The sequence below is a fragment of the Staurois parvus genome, unplaced genomic scaffold, assembly GCF_062004578.1.
Source record: "Staurois parvus isolate SC_StPar_1 unplaced genomic scaffold, SC_StPar_1.0 ptg000086l, whole genome shotgun sequence".
Taxonomy (NCBI): Eukaryota; Metazoa; Chordata; class Amphibia; order Anura; family Ranidae; genus Staurois; species Staurois parvus.
The window spans coordinates 1,063,171-1,075,514 of NW_028317882.1; the positions used below are offsets into that span (position 1 = coordinate 1,063,171).

The window sequence follows — 12,344 nt, forward strand, 5'->3', positions numbered from 1 at the left end:
GTAAAGCACATCATTCTACTGTTTACCGAAAACGGAATGAGGCCTACAAAGAACAAAACACAGTACCTACGGTAAAATATGGTGGAGGTTCAATGATGTTTTGGGGTTGTTTTGCTGCCTCTGGCACTGGGTGCCTTGACTGTGTGCAAGGCATCATGAAATCTGAGGATTACCAAAGGATTTTGGGTCGCACTGTAGGGCCCAGTGTCAGAAAGCTGGGTTTGCGTCCAAGATCCTGGGTCTTCCAGCAGGACAATGACCCCAAACATACGTCAAAAAGCACTCAGAAATGGATGGCAAAGAAGCGCTGGAGAGTTCTGAAGTGGCCAGCAATGAGCCCAGATCTAAATCCCATTGAACACCTGTGGAGAGATCTTAAAATTGCTGTTGGGAAAAGGTGTCCTTCCAATAAGAGAGACCTGGAGCTGTTTGCAAAGGAAGAGTGGTCCAAAATTCCGGGTGAGAGGTGTCAGAAGCTTATTGATGGTTATAGGAAGCGACTGATTTCAGTTATGTTTTCCAAAGGGTGTGCAACCAAATATTAAGTTAAGGGTGCCAATACTTTTGTCCAGCCCATTTTTGGGGTTTTGTGTGACATTATGTCATATTTGCTTTTCTGCCTCTGTTTTATATTTGTTCCAATACATACAAAGGGAATAAACATGTGTATAGCAAAACATGTGTTAATGCAATACCTTTTTTGTGTGAAATACTTGATTTTCAGGAAAAATATCAAGGGTGCCAACAATTTCGGCCATGACTGTATGCTTTTACATTTTGACCATACATACACTTTTAAGTTTAAATTTTCTGAATGGAGAACATGGTGAGAATAGAATACAACATTGAAGAAATATTTATTTTTGCAGCTGGGCAAGGTAGAAATTCCACACATTTCCAAAGATAAGTTTTCTAGTGTGCAGCTGTACATCTCAGGTCACTAGAGTCGTCAGATGACATACCAAGTGAATCTGTCAATCAGGAGCTTGCATTCCTCAATACACATCTTTTTATGTGATGTGTATAGATCAGGTGGAATACTGAAGAACATATCATTCAATGTATTCTCATAGCAGTACAGCCAGCCACCGCCTCATTAAAGTTTAAACTGGGCAATGCAGGTTAATCATGTCCATGGCCCAAGGTTGGCGCATGTCAGTTATATACATACCATCAATATAACTGCAATATCCTCCACCGCAGGCAGCATCATAGCACACCCGCTCTCCAGCAGAATTATGACTTCTCTGTCATTTTTAATATACTATAATACTCCAGTGGTCAAGTATTATATTATCACAGTTTAGCCATATTATTTTGTATCCTGCAGCATTATAAAATATATTTATATATCAACAAAAGTATATCTTTTAACATTACATAACATTATACTCTGAAACATGATATAATATCATGTCAGTACTCCAATAGCAATCCACCATATGCCCAAGCACTAAACTGTATCCTCCTCAGCTTTCCTCCAGAAATGTATGATACCCTGGACATTATATTATATCTAACCAGCATTCTTCTAGCATATTATATCTTCCGACATTGACACAAATTGTTCAGTACATAACAATGCATAAAACTGCATCTGGTGTTGACTAACCTGGAATTGGACAGGCCAGACCTTCAATAAAGAAATGTTGTGCAAGACCTATATACTGTAGGTATGCTTTTAGCAGCCATACACTTTTATTTGTAAGCAAAACATCATTGCATACATTGTAATTTTAATATGCATAAAACTTTTCTAACAGAATAGCCAGAACGTCCTTCTGTTCTAGACCACAGAGTAATAAAAATATACATGTACCAGTGTCATCTAGCCAAGAATCCTTTTACTGATCTGGTAACATTACAGTACTGTTAAAACGTATTTGCTCCTTTCCTAATTTTTTTTTTGGCATATTTGTCATACTTAAATGATTCAAATCATTAAACAAATTTAAATTTTACACAAAGATAACCTGAGTAAATACAAAATGTATCATTGTAATCATTGATTAAGGGGAAAAAGCTGTCCAAACCTGCCTGACCCTATGTGAAAAGTAATTGCCCCCTAAACCTAACAACTGGTTGTGCCACCCTTGGCTACAACAACTGCGACATCAACTGGCAATGAGTCTTTCACATCACTGTGGAGGAATTTTGGTCCACTCTTCTTTGCAGAATTGTTTTAATTTAGACACATTGGAGGGTTTTCAAGCATGAATGGCCTGTTTAAGGTCATGCCACAATTGGCATGTCTCAATTGGATTTAAGTCCAGACTTTGACTAGGCCACTCCAAAACCTAATTTTGTCTTTTTTGGGCCATCCAGAGGTGGACTTGCTGGTGTGTTTTGGATCATTGTCCTGCTGCATAACGAATGCAGAATTCATGGTTCCATCAATTATGGCAAGTCATCCAGGTCCTGAAGCTGCAAAACAGCTCCAGACCATTACACTACCACCACCATGTTTGATTGTTGGTATGATGTTCTTTTTATGAAATGATGTGTTAGTTTTATGCCAGATGTAACAAACACACTTTTCAAAAATTTCAGCTTTGTCTCATCAGTCCACAGAATATTTACCCAAAAGTCTTGGGGATAATCAACATGTGTTTAGGCAAATGTGAAATGAGCCTTTGTGTTCTTTTTTGGTCAACAGTGACTTTCGACTTGGAAATTTCCCATAGATGCCATTTTTTCCCAATCTCTTTCTTATTGTTGAATCATGAACACTGAACTTAACTGAGGCAACTGAGGCCTGCATTTCCTTAGATTTTGTTCTGGGTCCTTTTATGACCTTCTGGATGAGTCATTGTTGTGCTCTTGGAGTAATTTTGGTAGATTGGCTACTTCTGGGAAAATTCACCACTGTGCCAAGTTTTTCCCACTTGTGAATAATGGCTCTCACCGTAGTTCGCTGGAGTCCCAAAGCCTTGGACATGGCTTTATAACCATTCCAGGCTGCAACATGTCCATTATTTGGTTTCTCATCTGTTCTTGAATTTTTTTAGATTGTGGCATGATGTGTTGTGTTTTTAGATCTTTTAGCATGCTTCACTTTTTCAGACAGCTTCTACTTAAGTGATTTCTTGATTCAACAGGTCTGGCAGCAATCAGGTCTGGGTTTGGCAAGTGAAATTTAACTCTTTAGCTCAGCTTTCCCAAAATGTGGTTAATCACAGTTCATTCATGATTTAGCAAAGATGGGGGGCAATTACTTTTTCACATAGGGCCAGGCAGATTTTGACAGCTTTTTTCCCTTAATAAATGAAATCATAATTTAAAAACTGCATTTTGTATTTATTCGGGTTCTCTTTGTGTAATATTAAAATTTGTTTAATGATCTAAAGCATTTAAATGTGTCAAATATGCAAAAAAGGAATGGAGCAAATACTTTTTCACAGCACTATATATAATATCTATGAATTTTTAAAACAACCAATGGCTACTATTTCTGGTAGATTTCTCCAGTATAATATTACATGATATCTATAAATATTCAAAACTATGGACTGTAAATTAAATTCTAACCCACGAGTCGCCTTTACTATATCAAAATTGCAAGGTGGTTTTTCAATGTCAGATAATACAACACTATGGGGTTGATTTACTAAATGCAAATAGGCTGTGCACTGCAAGTACAGTTGCTTTATATCCATGGGGAATCTCTGAAATGAGGCGAAGCTCTGCTTATTTCTTTCATCCAATCATGTGCAAGCAAAAATGCTGTTTTTTTATTTTCCTTGCATATTCCCTTCAGATCTAGAGCAAATGCAGTTTCAGTGCACTTGCAGTGCACAGCCTATTTTCATTTACTAAATCAACCCCTTTGCCTATCAATGAACACTACATTTTGCATTTATAATATTGCACTCTTTGTAACACTTATGTCTGTAAACTTTACTTTACTGTTCAAAACTATTTTACCAGTCTTAGATTTGCAATTCTAGCTTAATCCTTGGTCTCCACTTGCATCCTAACAGGTATTCATAAAATTGTAAGTGTTCCTAACCATTAGACTAGACTGCACTGTGAATGGTTCAAATTTAACGGGGGGGTGGGGCTACTAAAGAGGAGCAAGATATAGGTACTGTAAGTGACAAGAAATCCTTCATTATCATAACTGAATGTGAATGTAATATTCATTATTGCATTTATTTCCTGCTTCAACCTATATAATTGTGTGCACCATCTTCTATCAGTTGTGTAAATACATATGAAAACACTTGGAAACTAAAACAAAAAGTGTCTTTATCAATGATACAAAAGGCGCGTAAAAAAGTTCTTGTAGAAAATCTTTATGTTTTGTTCCCATCTATCATTGGCTGTAAAAATAAGCCAGTGGTACCTAGAACACATAGGATTATGAAGACCCAAAGAAAGACTCGGTCAATAACCATTGCAACATACTTCCAATCATCTTCTTCCTAAAATAAAAGACACAGACAATTCAGAGCAACAATGTGAAGAATATGTCACCTATAGCATAATTTTAATAAGTTTACTAATGGTATGTATAGTAGATTGATCACCTACACAAAACAGTACCGTATTTTCCGGCGTATAAGATGACTGGGCGTATAAGACAACCCCTCTTCCAACGCACACCAAATAAAAATGAAAAAACATCAGATTTGATTTCAATATGGTATGGTATTCCAATGATGGGGCACGATTCCTCGCTCTGACACCAATGATGGGGCACGATTCCTCGCTCTGACACCAATGATGGGGCACTATTCCTCCCACTGACACCAATGATGGGGCACTATTCCTTCCACTGACACCAATGATGAGGCACTATTCCTCCCATTGACACCAATGATGGTGCCCCATCATTAGTGTCAGTGTGTGAGGAATAGTGTCCCATCATTAGTGTCAGTGGGAGGAATAGCGCCCCATCATTGGTTATGGCACATCTGAGATTTAAGGCACATCTGAGTCATTTAAGCACTTGATGATTCTATACACAGGTTCTACATGCTGGAAAAGCTCTGTGATAATAAAGTTTATCCCTTGTCCTTCAAAGATTAGTAACTGCAGTGTACACTGCCTAAAGGTGCCCGTATACAAGCCAAATATCAGCACAGAAAGAACAATCTGTAGCAACTAGGAGCACATATACCCAAGACGGAGTGGTATCAGGCTCCTATATATTGCCATTTTAAAAGCAGATTTAATATAAAATAGAATTAGTAGATACCTATTGCCAAACATTCAAAATAGATCTGCTTTTAAAAGAATTCTGTTTGGAATTAATAAAATAGTATTACTCAACTATGATTGGTTGGTGTGTGATAATTCTTACCTCTTTCCTTTCGTTATGATCTTTGATATTTTCTGACATGAACTGAATGCTGTCAACAACATCTTTCATTTCTCCTGGTGACTGTTGAACTGCGTTACAAGCTTCTTGGTGATGTCGCCTGCGGTTTCTTGTGCTCTGTTCCTTTGTTTTCATACAGTGATAACAAGTCTCATCTTCAAAAACTTCCACATCTCTACACTGTGAATTCATGAGTTTTCCTGTCTTGCCAAAATTCCTCTTCCTGTTTCTTTTAGAACAAGGTCGGTCTTTTTTCTCCATAGTCTTTCTCATCATAAGTAATTTAGGAAGGCGTTTCAAAAAGACATCCCTGACCCATGCAGGCATTTTGTGTGTTGTTGGTGTCCGGTAATGGATGTTAAGCACAAATACTGTTACTACTATGGACAGCGTTACAAATATCATGGTGAATAGAAGGTATTCTCCAACAAGTGGAATTACCAGAGAGGTTGAGGGAATGGTTTCGGTGATTACCAACAAAAACACAGTCAAGGACAACAACACAGAGATGCAGAGAGTGACTTTCTCCCCACAGTCAGATGGAAGGTAGAACACCAGTACAGTTAAAAATGAAAGGAAGAGGCATGGCATGATCAGATTAATGGTGTAGAACATAGGGAGTCTTCTGATATAAAAAGAATATGTTATATCGGTATAGATCTCTTCACAACAATTATATTTAATATCGTGTTTATATCCAGAAGCATCAACTATTTCCCATTCACTGTTCTCCCAAAAATCTTTCATGTCAACTTTTGATCCAATGATAGAAAGGTCTATTTTAGCTTTGTCATATGACCATGAGCCAAACTTCAGCGAACAGTTCTGATGATCAAATGGAAAAAAAGTTATATCCATAGGACATGAGCTCTTGAAGATTGCTGGAGGAGACCAGGTTATTAAGCCATTGTATTTCAGTAAAGCTTTAGTCTTCCCTTCTACTTGAAAGTCTCCAACGGCGCTGCAAAAAAGATAATATTGTGTAATTAATCTGTTTTACTGTGAAACTAAGTCATAATGCAATTAAAATAGATTGCATACTTATTATATAAGACAATGTCAGGTTTCCAAATCTTGTCTGCAGGAACACGCATAAATTCAATTCCATCATAATCCATAGGATTCCATTGCAGCTTGTAATCATTCCAGATCTGTTAGACAAAGCAAATTAAATCATTAATTTACTAGATTTTCATTTTAATCCTATCCACACACATTACATTATTTAACTAAACTGCGACTTTTTGTTTGTTTTTTTGTCCAATCCGTTTCACAGCACAATACTAGTTAGATTTTCATACAGTATGATTAACAATTATTAGATAAATATGGCATCTATGGTAATCTATAATCATCAAATCTTAACTTTTCTTTTGATTTTTAGTACTATTAGAGTTTTACATTAGAGGTAGGCTTCTTTAAGTTAGTGCCACAGCAGTAAGATGTAGAATATAAGTTTAATACAAGAATAATTAAATTAGGCTTACATTTAGCTTGATGCAAGAGGTTTAACCAACATAAAATGTTAAAAAAAAGTATCTATCCCTCTGGGCACTGCATCACCACATCAATTCTAACCAAACTCTAGTCAGGTAAGTCTGCTTGCCACCTGAAGCAAAGAAAGATCTTGTCCAGCTCTGGTCACAGTCTGTAATTTGATTCCGTACCTCTTCCAGGAATTTTTATTTTGATTGGACTTGACCACATTTGCATTGCATTCTAAGCTTTTCAATGAGCTTCAGTAAAATTACAGGACTTTTTTCAAAGTTTTTGGGGAGGATCCCTACATTAAAAGCATTGTCTAGCCTAAACAAATCATTCAATATATTTCAATTGTATTTATGGCCAAAACTTTATATCGTTTTGAGGAGAGTAGAGAAGGGCAAAACCCCCTGCCAATTTATTTTTTTCTGTTTATGTGCAATTGGGGACATTCCCTTCACTTCCTGTTCCAGAGATACAAAAGGAAGTTAAAGGAAAGCTCCCAAAGTGAGGGGACTTCCTCTGTCTCCAAATTAGGTGTCCCTACTGTAAAAATGTCTGTTACCATTTGCTCTGGGGCAACTCTAAAATTTTGGATTTCCCTTCACTTCCTTTCTCATGGAGAACAATCATCAGGCTAAATAGAGGGGTGAATCTCCCCAATGAGGACAAGGATAGCAATAAAAAAATATATATTTTTATATCTATTAAACACCACACTGTCACTATTATTGTTCTTCATCAAGGGTCTAACCTGTCCCCACTGTATCCACTTAATAATATGTTTTGCCTAGAGATATATTTTAAAAATGCACTTTAACATCAAAGCTTGTTTTTTTTATTAGTACTGGAGTTCTAGGCTAAATTTCCACCAGGGAACAGACAAACTGGGTCAAGATTCATATTCATATTAGTTATTGATTCTTGAACTCCCTAACTGTAACTTTACATTGCCATTCTATGTAATAAACTATACCTCATATGACTGTTATTTTCAGGAAGGATCCATAATTGTAGGTAAAATCAAATGTAATCATTAAGTGCATAACAACAATTCAGGTGTTAAATGACAGAATACATATAGCAAACTACTTACATGGCGAAGCCACAAGTTGGTCTCCAAGATTTGATTAACTTCATCCTCAAAAAAACACATACAGATGCCTTCAGTGTAATTGGTAAAATCCTAGGTAAGACCATTCTAATTTTTTTTCTAGCAAATGTTGCAATTATATGCTATTTACTAATATAAAGCCTCAAAGTTTAGTAAAAACAAGGGAAGAAAAAGTCTATACAAAAACTGAATCTTTTTTTTTTTTTTTACCAATGTGTACCTCCATTGGACTGGTACACCAAATTTAATTTTTAACTGTGTAACTTTTGGTAAATGTCTTGGTTAGTTGTGTGCAAGCAGAGACATGCTGGTAGGTTAATTGGATCTTGTCTAAATTGGCTCTAGTATGTGTATGTATGAAAGTGATTTAGGAACTTTAGATTGTACTCCCCTTGAGGGTTAGGGACTGATGTGAATGTACAATATATGTAAAGTGCTGCATAAATTGATGGTGCTATAGAAGTACCTATAGAAGAAGAAGAGGTGTCATTTATTTATTAGGGGTGAAAAACAATAACTATGATAGCCTGAACGACACTGGGTAAATTACCCTTCCAAAAAGAATTTCTGACGTGGAAAACTACTTTGTAAAGAACTGAATAAACAACCATCACGAGTGTTCATCCATGCTTATTCTCCTGAAGTATAACTAAAGTCAAAACTTTTTTTTATAGTTTTGGATAGAGTGGAGAGGAAATAAAACCTGTCAGGTTTTATTGTTGTCTTGTCCCTGTTTGGGAGATTCACCTTCTCTATTAATCCTATTTACCATTATCATCAAAAGTGAAAATAAAAGTAAATCCCAAATTTTGGGTTGTCCTCAGAACAGGAATAGTGGGGGTATCTTCCAATGGGGACCCTAGTTCTGGTGACATTCAGTGATTTCCTCTCTTTAGAGCGATTTTCTCTCAATTTCTGTTCTGGTGTTGGGACAGCTAGTGAAGGAAAATCTCTCCAATAGGACACAGATGGTAAAAGTAAACCTTACTGGGATTACAGATCCCCTTACTCTATCCAAAATGAATAAAAAATTTTGCCTTTAGTTCTACCTTAAGCTGCATTCAACACCTGTAATATGGAGATAACTGTATTAAAGGGTGTGGAACACATGGGCAATGGCACAATTACAAATATAAGCAGTCTTACTAAAGAACACTTTTCAGCAGTAGAACATAATTTGAAGGTGCAGCTTGAAACACTTGATTTACAATAACATTTTTGCACCCAGTGCTTGTATAAAGTTTAGGTTCAAGAGCAGAATTATGACACCAGCATACCCATCTCTAAGAAAGTAGAGGTATGTAAATCCATGAAAATTAACTAGATGAACTGAGAAGCACCTTACAGTGCACCCCACAAGGTTGCTAAAGCCCCTGCTCACCGAAAAAACTAAACAATAGTGGTGTGGGAAACTCAGAAATAATAATAGCTTGAGACTGTTCTTGCAGTGGCTCATACAGACTCCACAACAACTGCCAGGTAAAGATAATACCTTATCTCTTAGCTTGCTGTAGAAGTCACTGAGCAGGCAAGGACCTGACTAGTACAACAGCAGATTATTCACCCACAGTTCTAAGTCACTTGGTCTTGTAACAATGAGCAATAATTCCACATTGCTTCATTTTCTCAGCCATCTGAATCCTTGGGAAATAGCTCTCCTGCCTAAAAATCACCGTCATTACCACTTTAGTTGTCTAGCACAGGAGCAAACAAGCGTGCAGCTGTGTTGACATTCCACAGCTGATCCCTGCTCTTAGAAGAAACTCATCTACCAAAAAAAGGCAATGACTCTTCCATCAAAAAGGCCAACATACCAATCTTTTTGGGCAACTTCCTTGTTATCAAGACATGTTACCATGAGAAATGGTATATGTATTATAAACATTTTTCTTATGGTAACCACAAGGTCTATGTCCTATCTATGTATGTCTATGTATATGCTAAGCAAATCGAGAAAAAAAAAAAAAACACTGAGCCATGCCATTTCTCATTTTCAAGATGTTGTCCGTGTGGAATGCAGTTAAATAGATTGTTTGCACTGGGAATTGCTCAGTTGATTTATATCAGATGAGTTTTAATTTAAGTATTAATTTGTTCATAAGTTATACATCTTCCCTTTCCAGAAAGTGGCTAAATGAAAATCTCCATGTCCAGATTTAAATTTTAGTCTTCATCAACATAAGCCCATTTATCCCAGAAATATATTCATGCACACAGATGGATTAACATGAGCTTCTGATGAAAATCTCAGTACTAAACCAGCGCTCACAAATATTAAATCATCACTAAAATTAACACTCCAAATATCAGCACTAGTTCATTCTCCAAGAAAGCGGTTCAATTAGATTCAAATTAGATTCAAATGTTTATTGACCTACCTTCCTACAAAATGTTGCTTTACCATGCAAATTCTTTTCTTATTCAGTATTGGACTTTTACTTGTCCATTGCCAACATTCAATATTTGCATTTAGCACTCTTCAAAATGCACCATTATGTGTGATTATATTTGCAGTGTAATATTATTCAGTTACTAGAGAGATGTGCATTAACGTATGTTAACTAACTAGACATCAACTTTGTTTTTTTGACATTGTATCATATTGTACCATACTGTATCATAACACAGCCCATAACTAAAGTCTGTAAACTTTAAAGAAAATTGCTCATGGAAAGAGGAAATGACCCTCTTGCTTTAGCACATGGGGTTACAGACCCAGAACAAGTAGGCAAATAAGGACTTTTGACTTTCCTCTGACTTGATTGGTCCGCATACATATTCATTGTTGGTAACTTAGAAAGTCCTAAAGAGTCACAATAACAGTCAGAATACCAGCAAGGCAACTACCATTTTTAGAGGACGTCAGCAAAGGCAGCCCCTATATTTCTCTCATGACAGGTTTGTTTTAAAGCGAACAAGTCGATATTTTTTAAATTATGTAAACCCAAAAACCCTGGCTAGGAGCAGGAATGAGAAGGTTCTTGCTAATAATGTTATTAGGGTGAAACCCTTCTTTATGGAGTCACCCTTTGTCACTAGGGGCTTGACTCCTCTAACATCTGAGATAAGTCTTGTTCTGGAGCAAAGTCCCACTTACCCTTTTTTTCACTATGTAATGACAGCATCTCTTTTGGAAATTAAGATTATTTTATAGGATGCAGGGGGTGGAACTTTTTTTTTGGGGGGGGGGGGCAAGTTTATAAATCAAGTGAAAATGTGTTCAGAACTCCCTTAGTCCATACAGAACATAATTTTAAGGTTAATGTTTAACTAAAGGCAAAAGTTTTTGGTTTTTTTTGGTAGAATGAGGGCAGGTTATAACCCCCATCATTTTTTTATGTCGTCTGTATCCCATAAGGGAGATTTCCTTTCAGTTCCTGTCCCATAGCCAAAACAGGAAGTGAGAGGAAATCCCCCTAAAGTGAGAAAATCCAAGTGTGTCACCAGGGTCACCAGAATTAGTGCCCACATTGGAAGATTTCCCATCAATTAGTGTTCTGATGTCAAACCAAAATTTGGGATTTTCTTTTACTTTCACTTTCATTATAATGGTAAACAGGACAAATAGAGAAGATGAATCTCCCTACCGGGGGGCACAGACATCAGTAAAGACTGTCAGGGGTTCTAATCAAACTCTACAACGACCTGCTAACCACCAAAGCTAACGGCCACTATTTAGTGCTCCTTCTGCTCGACCTCTCCATGGCTTTCGGCACAGTTGACCACCCCCTGATACTCAAAAAACGACACTCCCTTGGCCTCAGAGACTCCGCTCTCTCCTGGCTCTCGTCCTACCTATCACAACGCTCCTTCAGCATTACCTATAACGCTACCTCCTCCCCCTCACTCCCCCTCTCTGTAGGGGTCCCCCAAGGTTCTGTCCTCGGGTCCCTTCTCTTCTCCATCTACACCTCCTCCCTTGGGCAACTCATGCACTCTAATGGCTTCAACTACCACCTCTATGCCGACGACATGCAAATCTATCTCTCGACCCCTCGCCTCACTGAACGACATATCAGATTGGATGTCGCTCCACTTCCTTAAACTGAACATCTCCAAAACCGAGCTCCTAGTCTTCCCCCCAGCCCCCACACCACCCCCTACTGACTTATCCATCACGTCCAACAATGCCACCATCAGGCCCGCCACGCAGGAGAGTACTTGGTGTCATTCTTGACTCCAATCTATCCTTCCAGCCCCAAGTCCAATCACTAACAAACTCATGCAGGCTCCACCTCCGCAACATTGCCAAAATACGCCCATTCCTAACCCCAGAAACCACCAAGCAGCTCATCCACTCCCTCATGATATCACGACTCGACTACTGCAACTCCCTCCTCACTGGCCTGCCTCGCCACAGGCTATCCCCGCTTCAGTCGATCCTGAATACGGCAGCCAGACTCATCCACCTCACCAACCGCTCCG

At 37.8% G+C, this 12,344-nt stretch overlaps 1 protein-coding gene across 1 annotated transcript in view; it reads right to left on the reverse strand.

Moving 5' to 3' along the window:
- Positions 1-838: 838 nt before the first annotated feature.
- CHRNA6 (cholinergic receptor nicotinic alpha 6 subunit) overlaps positions 839-12,344 on the reverse strand; it is a 32,585-nt gene continuing 21,079 nt past the window's right edge. Inside the window, exons 3-6 of the mRNA XM_089669969.1 lie at positions 7,902-7,946; positions 6,365-6,474; positions 5,306-6,284; positions 839-4,424 (exon numbers count right to left, since the gene is read on the reverse strand). Coding sequence (XP_089526095.1) covers positions 4,296-4,424; positions 5,306-6,284; positions 6,365-6,474; positions 7,902-7,946 — 1,263 coding nt within the window. The 3' untranslated portion in view covers positions 839-4,295. The remainder of the gene's footprint in view (positions 4,425-5,305; positions 6,285-6,364; positions 6,475-7,901; positions 7,947-12,344) is intronic.